General features: G+C 38.2%; 1 protein-coding gene across 2 annotated transcripts in view; it reads left to right on the plus strand.

Moving 5' to 3' along the window:
• The window catches only part of LOC139355625 (CUB and Sushi multiple domains 1), a 2,038,620-nt gene that overhangs the window by 1,502,558 nt on the left and 519,954 nt on the right, over window positions 1-16,108 (plus strand). For both annotated transcript variants that reach the window (XM_071067488.1, XM_071067489.1), the window contains exon 11: window positions 1,986-2,089. In XM_071067488.1, the coding sequence (XP_070923589.1) occupies window positions 1,986-2,089 (104 nt within the window). The remainder of the gene's footprint in view (window positions 1-1,985; window positions 2,090-16,108) is intronic.

Here is a 16,108-nt window from a genome sequence, read left to right on the forward strand (position 1 = left end):
TGTATGTCTATTTTACAGCTGCATATATGCATAAAATGCCATATCCTCTGACAAACTAAAAGCTGTCTATGCAAGACCAAGGCTGCATTTTCTGTTTTTACTGAGCATCAACAGCATGGAGTAAAGATGTGTATTTGACAACAGGACCTGCTGATTGTTGAGATGAAATACTGACAAGGACTTTCTCTGTCTACCTTTGCCTTGGCTTGAAAGAATTACAGAATGGCCCTTTTTCCACCCCTAATGAGAGCCCATTCATACAGTGTGAATCCTATCTGTACTCATTACAAATCGGCCAAACATGACACCCAAACCTTAATGAATTATCATCGCTTCCCACCAGAATTTTAAACAAGTCAGCACTGGGTTCACATGTCAGAAAGAAAACTACCAGGTCTCAATGATGATTTTTCAGTTTTAAAATTATCTAATTATCAGATGATGGTCACTTACAAACTGATTCATGAGAAATAAAAACAATAGAAATAAAAATATCAGGTGCTATGTTTCACATGCAGTATTTACACTGGTTTGCAACAGCTGTCAACCTCGACACCTGTGTCAAATCGGATTGCTGAAATAATGTATTCATACAAACACTGCAATTTGAAATAGTAGGTTTTTAAAAATAAATCATAATGACTGTATTACTAATTTTAGTAAGAATTTCAAGTAGCAAATTTAATGTATTCCTTATTGGCATTGCTTGGAAAAGCACCTGTTTAGAGCCTATTGGAACTGTGGACATAGACTTGGGTATTAGTGGGAAATCTGTTTTCCCTATGCTACCACTTACCCTTTTCTTTCAAGGTTAACAAATGGGCATTTGGTACTTTTCTACGCTGTTTCAGAATTTCTGTTTCATTCTAAAATAGAGCTTATTAAAATGTACTTCCAATATTATGGTTTCTGTTCCTCCTGTCCCATCCTTCTTCCTCCTTCCTTTCTCACACCCTCTGCGTCTTTCTCATTACATCTCTCTCTCTCTCACTTATATATCCATCTATCTGTGTATCATCTGTCATTTTTCCATCCACCCATCCATCCATCCAGTCTATCATCTATTTACTATCTGTCATCTATCTATCTATCTATCTATCTATCTATCTATCTATCTATCTATCTATCTATCTATCTGTCTGTCTGTCTATCTACCTATCTATCATCTAATCTGTCTATATCTTCTAATCTTCTACCATCCATCGAATCTATCATGTATCTATCATTCCTCTAATTATCATCATGTATTTATCTTCTTTAATTTTTTCTCCGTACTACCCAGGGTTCTAACCTAACTTTTCCTTCCTCATAGTATTGGCCACCAAAGGAAGCATTTCTTCTTTCAGGAGAAAAAGATCTTGTGCTCTACAGAAAGAAGTTAATAGATTATAATATACTGGCACATCAAACATAAACCAGTGTTGTACAGATGTCTCGGTGCTGGTCATCATGACAAAGTATTCTTTGTAAAAAACAAACAAAAAACTTACAGACTTTGCAAGACTTTGTATCCTCATAAAGTCTTTTGGGGTGTTAATATGGATAATTACATGAAATATGCATATAGAAATTTATATTTATTGCAGGGCATTCTGCGTCTGGTCAAAATATGTGTCATTAACTATAACCAACATTTCTTTTGCTTATATTGATTTAGTTAGTGGTTAATCCAAACACTCAAACACTGAAAATGTTAAACATTTAGTAGATATTTGACTTAAAGTGGTGTAGAGGTTAAATTTCATTTTTAGAGGTGAAAATACTTAAGTTGGGGGTACTAGCAATTCTGAATTTCATAAAATTCTATAATGCCAGGCTATCAAATGTATGGAATTATCCATGTAACTACTTAAAGCAGCTCTGGGATCATTTGATATTGGTATTAAGGAGCAAAATTTAACACTATAACTAGATATTACAATATTTATTAAAAGTCATGGGAAGTACCTACTGTTCTAAGTCACTGTTTTGTACCTTGTATTTAGGTCATCAAGCTTGCCTTTGAAGAGTTTGAGCTGGAGCGAGGCTATGACACCCTGACGGTCGGTGATGCTGGGAAGGTGGGAGACACCAGATCGGTCTTGTACGTGTAAGTATGTTCTTGAGCTTCTTCTCTTCTTTTGCATGCAGTGCGGGGCATGGTGGATGGAGATGAGATTCTGCTACTGGCTTGCAACTCGGCCTCAGGTGTTTGGTTAGTGCCATTTATGGCTAATCTAGTGGCCTGCAATCTGATTTCATCTGAGAACAAAATATGAGTATAATTTAGGATTATGTTTCATCTGTTTCAATTGTTTTCCTTCATTAAAAATATGTTTATGGCAAAAATTAGTACACTCATGAGGTAGCAAAAAATAATAAATTTTTCAAATCAATTCCCCCCCTTTTTTTTTTTTTGAGATAGAGTCTCACTCTGTCACCCAGTCTGGAATGCAGTGGTCCGATCTCGGCTCACTGCAACCTCTGCCTCCCAGGTTCAAGCAATTCACCTGCCTCAGCCTCCTGAGTAGCTGGGATTACAGGTGTGCGCCATCATGCCAGGCTAATTTTTGTATTTTTAGTAGAGACGGGGTTTCCCCATGTTGGCCAGGCTGGTCTCGAACTCCTGACCTCAGGTGACTTGCCCACTTCAGCCTCCCAAAATTCTGGGATTACAGGTGTGAGCCACCGCGTCCAGCCAACCCCCCTTTTTTAAACTCTCTCTTCTGCTTCCCTGTGATGCTACATTATCAGGGTTTTTAAAGAAGTGCAGATGCTTTCTAGTTTGGGAAATATAGGTCTTTTTTGGAATAATGTCATACACCTTTCCACGCTTTCTGTAAAACTTCATGATAAAGTAACAGACATCATGGGGAAAAGTGTTGGGGGTGACTCAGTGTACCTCCGAAGAACTCTGTTTCCAGAGTCTTAGCAAGAATGGTGACAGCCCTTGCTCTGAACATTTGCAGACTGATCCCACTTCTCAGTTTTTACCAGGATCACAGACTGTTCTGCAGCCCTCTGACCTGGGCATCCGCTTTAGCTACGTCCAGAGAGACGGCCTCAAGGACAGTTTCCGTTTTATCAGACCTGGTGTATCAAAATTAGGAAAATGATTTGGGGGTGTACTTCCTCTATGTTTTTAGCAGAAAGGAAATACCCGCCTCATCTGCCTTTGCCACTCCACAGATAGCTTCTCTTCATGATGTAGACCTTGAAACCACTAAACCAGAGCATCTTTCATTAATGGAAACTGTTCTGCAGGTGTTCGCCTTGGTTTCTTTGTCGTCTTGTGTACTACTGAGGCTGCCTCTTCATTTGTGAGGAAGCTCCCCCCAGTAGCATCCCATGGTTCTGTGCTAGAAAAAAGGTGCAGTCTATTATGCTCACCTGATCCTCTTATTTATTGATTACTCATGAGACAATTCACACATTGAAAAAGCTCTAGCCAACTGTTCTGTATATTCCCTTAAAAATCGATACAGCCAGAATAGGACTCCACCAGGAACGTGCCTCCTTCCTTCATTGTAGCTTGAATACTTTGCAAGAGAACACGTACTTCTAGCTTATCTTCCTGCTGGCGCATTCCAACTATTACTAATCATCATAATTGAAATTATGTTGCTGGACCACAACTTATGATAATAATGATGAGAACAACACTAGTAATATCATAGCTAACTTTTATGTATCTCTTACGCACCATGCACTGTGTTAAATGCATAATACATTTTACCTTATCTGATCTTTACTATAATCCTGGGAATTTAGGGCTAATAATATCATTGTTTTGTCAGTGATGAGGCTGAAGTTTTGATAGGTTAAAGGATTTACCCCAATTCACAAACCTAGTGTATGCTGAGGCAGGGATTCCAACTCAGGATGTGATATTGTTCCAGGATCTGGAGTCTTCATCGCCTGTAGACCTACCATGATTTTAACCTGGTTCCCTTTGACAGTCTTTTGCATCTGACGCTCACACCCCCACCCCATTATTTCACTTCCACAAGCAGCTGTGAAGTGAATGTCTTTGTACGTAGACGTTGGCATACTTGTTTGGTATACCTTCAGGCACATTTCCAGCGAGGAATTTTGGGATGAAGAGGCATCTTCATTTACACTGTTATGTTTCTCCAATTATCCCCCCCAAAAATTTATATAAACCACAGTGGAACATAAAGGACCCTATTTTTCCACACCCTTGCCAAACGATGACTCTTTTTTGTTGACAAATTACTAGGTTTAAAAAAATAGCCTTTTTTTATTTTTAAAAACAGAGTCTTACATCTGAGGGCCCAGATACCTATATTTTGAGCAAGCCTCCAAGGTGATCGTCACACACACTGACTGCCTTTGACCTGGGACAGTGCTGGGAACAGCAGCACCACAGTGGATAGAAACGAGCTGGCAAGTCAAAGACAGAGTTTCTGGCTCCAGCTATTTGCTATCCCCATGACCCTGAGGGAAGTCATTCTCCCTCTCTCTACCTCTCTTTTCCTGGCTATAAAATATGTATAATAAACTTTTCCAGCCTCTGGAAACGAGAAAAATGAAATAATGCATGCGAACACTCCGGAGAGCTGAAAAATGTAACTCACACATATTATTATTACCAAAACACCTAATTTAAGAGAGGATGTCACTAAAATAAATGAGGAAAATTGTTAAATAACAGCAACATTTAAAATATAAATGCAGCTAGGTGATGCCGTATGAAATCCCTTAGGTTATTATTAAAGATCTACAATCATACACTCAGTTTTTAATGTGATTTGTTGTTAAGAAAGCAATTGCAAACTCTGTATTACATTGACTTAAGGGTTATTAGAGCCTTCTCTCAATAGCTTGAATCTATAAATGAAAAACTAAATAGCCGACTGAATCAAACTGAGATGCCCTTTGGGAAACAGTGTAACCAGGACCAGCGGGGCATTTAATCAGCTGCAGAAGAGGAAGGAAAAACCACTGATATATGTCCTCAGTGTACCAGATCACAGAAAAATAACAGAACACAGTCAGAGAATCACAGCTGGTCTCTTTGAATAAACAGGTGATTTCAGGTTATACATCAACAAATACTTTTGGGTACTTATATGCAAACATTCTTCCCAGCATGGAGTCTAACATCTAATTGGAGAAATGACAGATACACTGGAATAGTTTAAATACTAGTCAGTATATTAAGTCAGAGGATCACATGACACACATTTTAAATAAAGCAGCAGTTTAAAACCTCTTCATGGCAGACTGGCATTCACTACTTTAAACTCAATATTTTGTGGGTTTCCTTCTTGTGGGAAATACGGAATTCTAGTTAAATCTGGATTATAAGAGAAATTTGGAAAATGAAATAGCCTAAAAGTAGATAGCTCACCCTAAATAGGGTTTTAAAATTTCTTATTTCTGGTAATGATTTTTCATTTTCTTAATTTTTATGACACAATATGAAAGAATAAAAACATTAAGGAACTCCTTCAATAATCCACCTTCCCTGAGAAGTGGATGAAGAAAGTTGGGTCATATTTATAGAGTTTCAGACTTAAAAGAAAATTAAGTAACTTTCTTTGCAAATATCTGTTGAGTTCTTTCCAAGCACGTCTATTGAGATTGTTCTTGAATTTAATTTGCAGAGGAACAGCATGGAGAGGTATGGCCTTCCCCGGACTTCCTCTGGCCTTTGCAGCTATTAGCCATTGGTCACCAGGGGATTTCATTAATTCCGGATGTTCTCTGGGCGGCAGTCACAGGTTACAGTTTTAAAATGCCCGTCCGTCTACGGGAATGAATAGTCAATATTATTGGAGACATCTGTGAGCATACAGGGTAGCCTCTGCCTAACCAGATGTGTGGATTAACAAATCAGGATCCTGGTTCTTTCTTAGGGCTGGATTAATCCATTTTTGGTGAAACTACTTCTTGCTCCCAGACACTGCCTGGTGTGGCTGCGACTTCATTTCTCCCTGCTGTTTTCCGCTGATTCTGAGCCAAAGGGCATCATTCTCTTTTTCTTAAAGACTGCTGAAGAGCCATAAAAAAGCAGACACTATGCACAGACGTGTGCATGTTTGTGTGTATATCTTTATATATCTTTAATGTTGTCACAGAGTTAATCAATAAACATTTAGTGCTTTGGGGGAAAGCATAAACAATTGATGTTGGTAATAAAGATATAAAGATATTGACTTAAATACATCCTAGATTTTTAAAAAAATCAGAAAACATGATTAGAAATCAAACCAATTAGAAACAAGATTCTTAAAACTCTGGAATCACATAATCCCAACTATTTTTCTGTATATTATCTTTCACATAATGGCACAGCCTGTGAGTCTGAATGCCACTGATAGTATAGACAGACTCAACTGTTTGGACCCTGTTCTTGACTTAAAGTCTATCCATCGTTAGCTTTTCTTTCCCGGCCTCTTATCTGGAAGCTTTCTTGCTTGATTCTTTGAATAATTATTTATTGAATGCCAAATATTATGCTAGGCCTCAGCTAGGAGACAGAGAGAAAGAATAAGCCATTGTTCTAGCCTTGAGGACTAATTAGCCTACTGATATAAATTTCATATAATTAGCAATATGAATCTATATTATTAATAGTAAAAGTGCTAGTATTGCTATAAATTTTATATTATATTTTATATTACGAGAAGCATGCTATCTTCTTCATACATTTATCTATTGGTTTTAGCCTTGAATGTAAGAGGTCAAAAGAAATGTTATTGGCCAAGCATGGTGGTACACGCCTATAATCCCAGAACTTTGAGAAGCCGAGGAGGGAGAAATACTTGAGGCCAGAAGTTTGAGACCGGCCTGGGCAACATGATGAAACCCCATCTCTACAAAAAAAAAAAAAAAAAAAAAAATTAGCCGGGCGTGATGGTGCATGCCTGTAGTCCCAGCTACTCAGGAGGCCGAGGTGAAAGGATCGATTGTGTTCAGGAGATCAAGGCTGCAGTGAGCTATGATCACTCCACTGCACTCCAGCCTGAGCAACAGAGCAAGACACTGTTTCAGAAAGAATAATAATAATAATAATAATAATAATAATAATAATAATTTTGTGGGTTTCTAAACATTTATTTGGTTTGAGGTTAGAAAAAAAAAGTCACCTCTTCTAAGTATATTTTGATTGCATCTGTAGGGTCTTTTTTTTTTAGTCTTTTGTGTCTACAAAGTAAATTACTCATAAAATATACATCTCTAATGGGATACAAACAAGTTTAGAAACATATAAACCATTAATATCAAAATGTTGATGGGAACTTGTTATAAAAAAATTGGTAATATTACTAAATGAGGTTTGAACAATGCCTTGAGGATTTATACGATTTCTGGGAAATCACAAAATATTCCATGGGATTCTTTTAGCACTTATTGCAATTTATAAGCTTCCAGGAACTCTTAAAAACATTCACAAATAATTTCGGCATTAAAAAGGGACCCCTGTTCTTGACAGTGTATTGGTAGGTATCTCATTTGAAAATTCTATCTATCTGGCAATTCAATTATTCTAAGTAGATAAATGTAAGAATTCTACATATTTATACACCAAATTTACCTGATACTTTGGTGGGTGTAAAATATCCTCCTTGTGACTAGATGCATCAATTTATATATGGTATTCCTAAAATATGCCTTAAATTTATGCTGATAATACATCAATCACTGTTGTCTGAAGAGAGCAGCCCAGTTACTAGAATAACCAAGTCGCTTCTGTATAATTGCTAGCACAGTCTTGGCCTTCTCCTGTAGTGATGGTTACTCAGCCTGGTTAGTCGAGTGGTGTTATGGCAGGTGAGTGCTTTTGTGTCACCTTCTTTCTGTGTGTGACAGGTTCAGGACCAACTTCCCAGAATCAAGGAGAATTGAGTAGCCAGCCTTTGTCGTTACCACTGGAGAGTTCAGACATTGCCACACCTCTCTGGACACCCTTTGTGGTTTGGGTTTCCTCTTCCTAGAACCCTGTCGCTAGGGGAATAAACAAACCGCTGGGCTTTAGCATTTTGGATCTGGACTAGCAGCTGCAGTGGAGCTATCTGAGAAAGCCAGCACAGTCAGGGACCTTGGGGACCCATCGGACATGTCTTGAGGGCAACTTTCCCACAGGGAAGAAGAAGCCATAGGTCCCACAGGAAGCTGAGCCCAAGGGCAGCTCCTGCTGCAGATAAGGTGGGGTTCCATTTCAGCTCATTTGGGGTCCAGGCAGCTGAGTGAACAGCAGGAGTCATTTCCAGCTGTTCTGGCTGTTTTGTCACAGGTATAGACTCACTGTGGCTATTTTCTCTAAGGAGCCAAAAAATGCATGCCTGTTTTTATGGACCCAGAAGACCTAGGAATCTCTTCCACAATTCATCAGTCAAAAACATTTAAATATTTTGTTGTTTGTTTTTTAATCTCAAATTAACACCGAAGGCTGTTATTATTTTGGGGAGATAAGTCCATTAGAACAACAGATGGCGCGTATTTAGAGTGCAGCATCCCTGACTCCCTCTCGTATGCCTTTTACCCTCAAAGAATTGTTGCATCAAATAGAATGGTAGATAAAAAACGGTTTTAAAAAGGCTAAAAGTACAGTACGAGGAGAAGGTAATATGATATTACTATAGTTATCATCGCCGTCTTAATATAATAAAACATCCAGGGTTCTGCCATGTTCAGAATGAAATTTAAAAATGAAATGTAATGGAAAGGAAGAAGGAAAGAGGAGACTGAACTGTCATTTAGTGCATCTGTATTGTTTATTGACAAACTTGTGACAAAGATACCATTTCTATCTGCTAGACGAAGACAAGGAGTGCTGGAGTTGATAGTCACTGAGGAAAAAAAAAAAAGGGCTGCCTAATTGCTCATTGAACCCCTGGTGTTAATACAAAGGGATCTTTGTAGACTTTGTCCGGATCCCCAGTGGAAACGTTTTGCAAATCTATAGTAAAATGTCACAACCAGGATATTCACCTTGATATGATCCACTGATCTTATTCAGATTTCCTGTTTTATTTTATTTTTATATTTATTTATTTATTTATTTATTTATTTATTTTTTGAGGCAGAGTCTCGTTCTGTTACCCAGGCTGAAGTGCAGTGGCACAATCTCAACTCACTGCAACTGCCGCCTCTCAAGTTCAAGGGATTCTCATGCCTCAGCCTCAGGAGTAGCTGGGATAACCGGCATGCACCATCATGCCCAGCTAATTTAATTTCCTGTTTTATTTATATTCATTTGTTTCTCTCTCTGTGTGTGTGTGTGTGTGTGTGTGTGTGTTAGTATGAAGTTCTATACAATTTCACTACCTGTTTAAGTTCATGTATCCACCACAGTCAAGACACAGGTAATCTCTAATACCCCAAAGGTCCCTCATGTTTTCTTTAATAATAATAGCCAACTCTCTGTTTTCTACACTTAAACCTGACCCCTGCCAACCATTATCTCCACTCCAGCTCTAAAATTTTGTCATTGCAAGAACGTTACATAATTAGAAGCATGTAGTGCCTTGCCTTCTATGATTGCTTCTCACTCAGCAAAATTCCCTGGACGTCGTGTACTGCAATCGTTTCTTCCCGTTTTTTTGCTGGCTAGTATTTCGAGGTATGAATGTTGCACAGTTTCTTTTTAGTCACCCACTGACAGACACCGGGATTGCTTCTAGTATTTGACTATTACGAAGAAAGCTACTATGACGTTTGTGTATAGGTTGTTGTATAAACGTGAGTTTTTATTTCTCTTGGAAAATTACTGAGGAGTGTGATTGCTTGAGTTGTATGTTGGTTGTATATTTAGTTTTGTAGGAAACTGCCCAACTATTTTCCAGCATAGTTCTCCCACGTCACAGCCCATGATGTTAAGTGGCTCTCATGCTCACGCCGTCCCCAAAATTGGTTTTATCATCACTTTTTCTGCTCCAAAAGGTGTGTAGTGACACCTCTTTGTGGTTTAAATTTGCATTTTAACCACTGACCGCTAATGATGGTGAACATTTTGTCAGGTGCTTATTTACTATCTGACATCCTCTTTGGCAAGATGTCTAAGTCTTTTTCCCATTTTCTAAGTGGATGTTTCTTACCATTAAGTTTTGAGAATTCTTTGTATAGTCAAGATATTAGTGCTTTGTAGAATACATGGTTTGCAACTATTTTTTCTCAGTGTGCAGTTTGTCTTTTTACTTTCTTCATGTGAGTTTCAACACATGGCAAAAGCTTTTAATTTTGGTGGAGTCTGGTGTATGGGCTTTCCCATAATGGCCGGAGTTTTGGTGTCAAGTCTAAGGATTCTTTGCCTAGCTGTACTTTACAGAGGAGTCCTTCTATACATTTTCCTAAAAGTTTTACAGTTTTACATATTACATTTCAGTCTCTTATCCCTTTTGAGTTAGTTTTTGTATATGGCATGAGACAGAGGTTGAGGTTCCTGGTTTGCCCTGCAGTTCGTGTGTCCAGTGGCTCAGGAGCATTTGTTGAAAGGACTCTCCTTGCTCCATTGAACTGCTTTTCTGCCTTCATTAAAAATTAGTTAGATGTATTTGTGTGGGTCTATTTCTGAGTTCTCTGTTCTGTTATACTGATGTGCCTAGTCTTCTACCAATGCCACACATTACTGATTACTGTAACTGTTTAGTAAATGTTAAGATCAGGTGGAGTGATGTTTTCCCACCTTATTCTAGGGCAGGTGCCACTCTATATAGTTTTGAGAATACCATATACATATATACATGTATACTCCCAGCAAGGCTTTATAAAAACATTGCTGGGATTGTGATAGGAATTACATTAAAGCTATTGATAAATTTGGAGAAAACTGACATGTTTGCGATGTTAAATCTTTCAACTCATGAACACTATATATCCTGCAAATCATCAAATGTTTCTTTTTTGGTGTTAGCTCATATATCACGTTCTTTCTTTAGCCTCTTCTGATGGTGGATGACATTGATTGATTTTTTAAAAAATTGACTCAGCCTTGCATAAATGGAATAAATTCTACTTCATGATTGTGTATAATTTTTTGTACATTGTTGGATTCACTTTTCTAATATTTTGTTGAGGATGTTTTCAGCTACATTTATAAAAGATATTGGTCTATAGTTTTCTCTTTCTTTTTTGTACTGCCTTTGTCTGGCTTTGGTATCAGTTTAATACTAGCCTCATTATAAGATTGTAATGGCTATAAAATATTTTCTCTTTTGTTACTTTCTGCAAGAGTGTATGAAAACGTGATGTTAATTGTTCCTTATAAATTGGTAGAATTTTCTGTGAAACCATCTGGATCTGAGGATTTTGTTTTTGGAGAACATGTTAGTTATAATATTAATTTCTATAATAAAGGACTATTCAGATTGTGTATTTTATCTTGGTTGAGTTTTGGTAATTAACAGTTTTTGATAAATCAGTTTATATTTAATAACATGTTGAATTTATGAATTTAAAGTTGTTTATAATATTTCCTTATTATCTTTGTAATGGCTGATGAATCTGTAGTAATATCCACTATTTTATTTCTGATATTTGTAATTGTTCCCATCTATCTCTCTATCTCTTGCTTTCTCTTTTTCTGACTTTCTGCCAGTCTTCTTACGGGTTCATCCATTATATTATTTTTAAGAGAAAATATTTGTTTCATTATTTTTTCCACTGTTTCTCTATTTCTATTTCATTAACTTAGACCTCTATCACACTCTTCCTCCTACTTTCTTTGAATCTATTTTGCATTACTTTTGCTAGAATCTTGAGGTAAGAACTTAAGTAATTTTTTCATTCTTTTCTAATATCATTTAGTGCTATAAATTTTCCTCTTGGCACTGTTTTATCTGCATCCCACATATTTTTATATGTTGTGTTTTTATTTTCACTTCGTTCTATGTATTTTTTTTAATTTCACTTGAGACTTTCCCTTTGAATCATGGATTATTTAGAAACATGTTATTTAATTTCCATGTGTTTAGAGATTTTTCTAATGTCTTTTAATCAATGATTTCTAGTTTGATTCCTTTGTGATCAGAGAATAAATTCTATGTGATTTCAGTTCACTTGAATATGTCAAGATCTATTTTCTGGCCCAGGGTGTGATTTATCTTTGTCAGCTTTTCATAGGGGTTTGAAAAACATGTGTATTGAGTTGAGAGTTCTGTATTTGTCAGTTAGATCCTGTTGGTTGATGGAATATCCTTTGTGATCTTTTCTGCCTGCTTTCTAAGGGTACTGAAGTTTTCATCTATACTTGTGGAGGTTGCTATTTTTCTCTTAGCTGTATCAGTTTTTGCTTCTTGTCGTGAAGCTCTGATATTTGGTTTGTTCACTTTTAGGATTGTTCCATATTTCTGATGGGTCAATCCTTTTATTATTTTGTGATGTCCCTTTTTGTCTCTGATATTTTTATTTGCCTTAAGTCTACTTCATCAGGTATTAACATAGACACTCCTGCTTTTTATTATTAATATTTACATGGTATATCTTTTCTTCCTTTTATTATCAATATGCCTGGGTCATTGACTTTGACATGTATTTTAAGTCTTATGTAATTGGGTAATTTTTTTTAATACATTCTGCCTTTTTCTGACATTTGAGTGGCATATCTAGACCATTTATATTTAAGGTAATTATTGATATGTTTAGTGCTTTGTCTGGCATTTTATTATTTGTTTATTTCTGTTTCTTATTCCCCTTTTATTGCTTTTCTTGCCTTCGTAGGGGTTATTAAGTTTTGTTTTCTAATTCTTTCTTGGCTTATTTGTGGTATATTTTCATGTATTTCTTTGTAGCTTTCAAAGTGATTGTTCTGGGCATTATAGTAAACATATGTGACTTGTAACAGTCTAGTGATACATTTGTTTTCTGCTGTTACTATAGAGTATTCCACAAACTCGGTGGCTCAAAACAGCAGAAATTTGTACTCTCAGTTCTGGAAACCAGAAGTCCAAGTCAGGTTTGCTAGGCCAGCATCAAGATGGGGGCAGGGCTGGAACCACTCCAAAGGCTCTGGGAAAGAATTCATCCCTTCCTTCTTCCAACTTAGGGCAGCTGCTGGCATTCCTTGGCTTGTGGCCACATGAACCCACTCTCTGCACTCAGAGTCATGAGACCATCTTCTCCTCTGCCTGAAATCTCCTTCTGCCTCTCTCTTATATGGATACTAGTGGTGGCATTTAGGGCCCACCTAGATCATTCAGGACAATCCCCCACATTTAGATCCTTAACTTCGTCATATTTGCAAAATCTTTCATCTAGAAAGTAAGATTCACAGATTTGAGGGATGAGGGTGAGGGCAGGAGTGGACAGGAGTGAGGCCATTACTTACCTTACTACAACTAATGCCAACATTTGCCACTTGAAGTATGGAAACCACGCTTGCATTTAGGGCCCTTTACCCCTTCAACTTTTTAAAATCATCATCTGACGTACCAGAAAGTGTTCTAATTGTTTCAATTATTAAGTAAGATTTACAGAACTCATGGTAAGCAAAATGTCCATTTTATATTGTATAGATTCCTCTTGTTTTTTCTCTTTTGAAAGCACAAGTAGAAGTTTCTTTTCTTTTCTTCTTCACTTCTTTTCTTTTTGAACACTGTCCTTGAGCCAACCATTAAGGGTGGGTCTACCACCTACACTTTTTTGTTTGTTTGTTTGTTTTTGTTTTTGTTTGAGACGGAGTCTCGCTCTGTCCCCCAGGCTGGAGTGCACTGGCAAGATCTCTACTCACTACAAGCTCCACCTCCCGGGTTCACGCCATTCTCCTGCCTCAGCCTCCCGAGTAGCTGGGACTACAGGCGCCGCCACCACGCCCGGCTCATTTTTTGTATTTTTAGTAGAGACGGGGTTTCAGTGTTAGTCAGGATGGTCTCGATCTCCTGACCTGATGATCTGCCTGCCTCGGCCTCCCAAAGTGCTGGGATTACAGGCATGAGCCACTGCGCCCAGCCTACTACCTACTCTTAATTTGCAACAACAAATTCTTTGCCTGATAATTTTTTTAAGTTCCCTTTATTTGTAAAGGATAGATTCACTGAATCTAGAATTTTAGTTGACAGTTCTTCCTTCTGGCCTCCAGGATCCCAAACGGGAAAATCATTATCCTTTAAGTAGATTTTCCTGTAGATAACATTTTGTTTCTTTTTGGTTATCTTTTTCTGTTTCTAGTTTTTAAAAGTTGGATTAGATGTGTCTTGGAATGAACTTCTTTGGGTTTATTTTTGAGAGGTTAACTTAAATTATTTTTAGTCTGTAAATTCATGTGTTTTTGCCAAATTTGGGATGCTTTCAGCAATTTTTTTAAAAAATAATTTCAACATCATCATCTAGCTCATCTCCTGGAATTCCGATGATAAAAATAGTTGGATTCTTTGTTGTTGTTGTTGTTGTTTTTGTCCCACAGGCCTCTGAAGTTTTATTCCTTTTCCTTTTTATTTTTTATTTTTGAGACAGAGTCTTGCTCCGTTGCTCCAGGAGGCTGGAGTGCAGTGGCACGATCTCAGCTCACTGCAGCCTCTGCCTCTTGGGTTCAAGCAATTCTCCTGCCTCAACTCCCTGAGTAGCTGGGACTACAGGTGCATGCCACCACACCTGGCTATTTTTTTTTTTTCCTGTATTTTAATAGAGATTTCACTGTGTTGCCCTGGCTGGTCTTGAACTCCTGAGCTCAGGCAATCCTCCTGCCTCAGCCTCCCAAAGTGCTGGGATTACAGGTATGAGCCACTGCGCCCAGCCTCTTTTCCATTTTTTAGTCTGTTTTCTCTCTGTGGTTCATGTAAGAGAATTCCATTAATCTCAAGTTCACTGATTTTATTATTGCTCATTTCAATTTTAATATTAAGCAAATCTAGCAATTTTTAGCCTTCTATTATTGTGTTTTTAGTTCTATAATTTCCTTTTAGTTCATTTTTATAACTTATTTGTTTAGTTAGATTTTTTTTTCATTTGTTTGCAGATAATTTGTAAACAATCACTGAAGCATTTTTAAGAGACCTGGCTTTAAAATCCAACCTCTGATTCATTTCAGTTGGGGTTGGCTGATTGTCTTTCATCATTCAAGCCATGATTTCCTTGGCTCTTGGTGTGATGATTGTGTCCCGGCTCTTTTGTCTGTCATGTTATGTATTGCTAAGTACTATTTACATCTTTCATTGGGTTGTGAAAAAGCAGTTGTGGTTTTTGCCATTGAAAGTAATGGCAGGCCAGGCACAGAGGTTCACACCTGTAATCCCAGCACTTTGGGAGGACGAGGTGGACGAATCACCTGAGATTGGGAGTTCAAGACCAGCATGACCAACAAGGAGAAACCCAGTCTCTACTAAAAATACAAAATTAGCTGGACTGGTGGTGCATGCCTGTAATCCCAGTTACTTGGGATGTTGAGGCAGGAGAATCACTTGAACCTGGAAGGCGGAGGTTGCGGTGAGCCGAGATCATGCCACTGCACTCCAGCCTGGGCAACAAGAGTGAAACTTCATCTCAAAAAAAAAAAAAAAAAAAGTAATGGCAAAGACTGCAGTTGCTTTTGTACCCACCTAATATTTTAGCAAGTAAGCACCTTGTTTAGCCTTGGCATGTGGGTCTCAGCCTATTTTGTGGGCAGGGGAGGAGATTCCAATGATAATTTGACTATCAGAGCCTTCAAGGTTTTACTTTGATCTGCTCAGTGGATTTAGTGCCCAAGGAGGCTCCACTGCTCTCTGCTGGTGCTGGCTGAGGGGGCAGAAGGATTTCCCAGGCTTGGCATGCATGGGGTGGGGTGGGCTGGGGGAGACGTTTGTGAGCAGATGAGGGAGGTCGGAGGGACCTCTCTTTCCAGTGCCCCCTCATCTATTCCACCCCCTCTGCCCCTGTGTCTGGGCGGGGAGGAGACCCAGTCTCAGACCTATAGGGACGAAGGGCCTTCCCAGGTGAGATCACTTACATAGCTGCATCCCTCTTGCAGGTTCTGCCTTCTTCGGTATTTTCCTTTGACAAGGCAGCCCTGGGAGCACAAGGAATGTGAAGCCTTCCTTGGATGCTTGTTATTGGTGTGGCTCTCATGTCCATTTTCTTTGTGTGGTGCTGCCTGTCTGGTAGTCAGACGGGTCCCAGTTGCATCTGGAGAAGGAATGGGCTTGCTGGAGTCCTTCTGTTGCCTGGTCAGGGGTGGAACACAGCAGGT

The sequence above is a fragment of the Macaca nemestrina genome, chromosome 8 (genome assembly GCF_043159975.1).
Source record: "Macaca nemestrina isolate mMacNem1 chromosome 8, mMacNem.hap1, whole genome shotgun sequence".
In the NCBI taxonomy this organism is placed as follows: domain Eukaryota; kingdom Metazoa; phylum Chordata; class Mammalia; order Primates; family Cercopithecidae; genus Macaca; species Macaca nemestrina.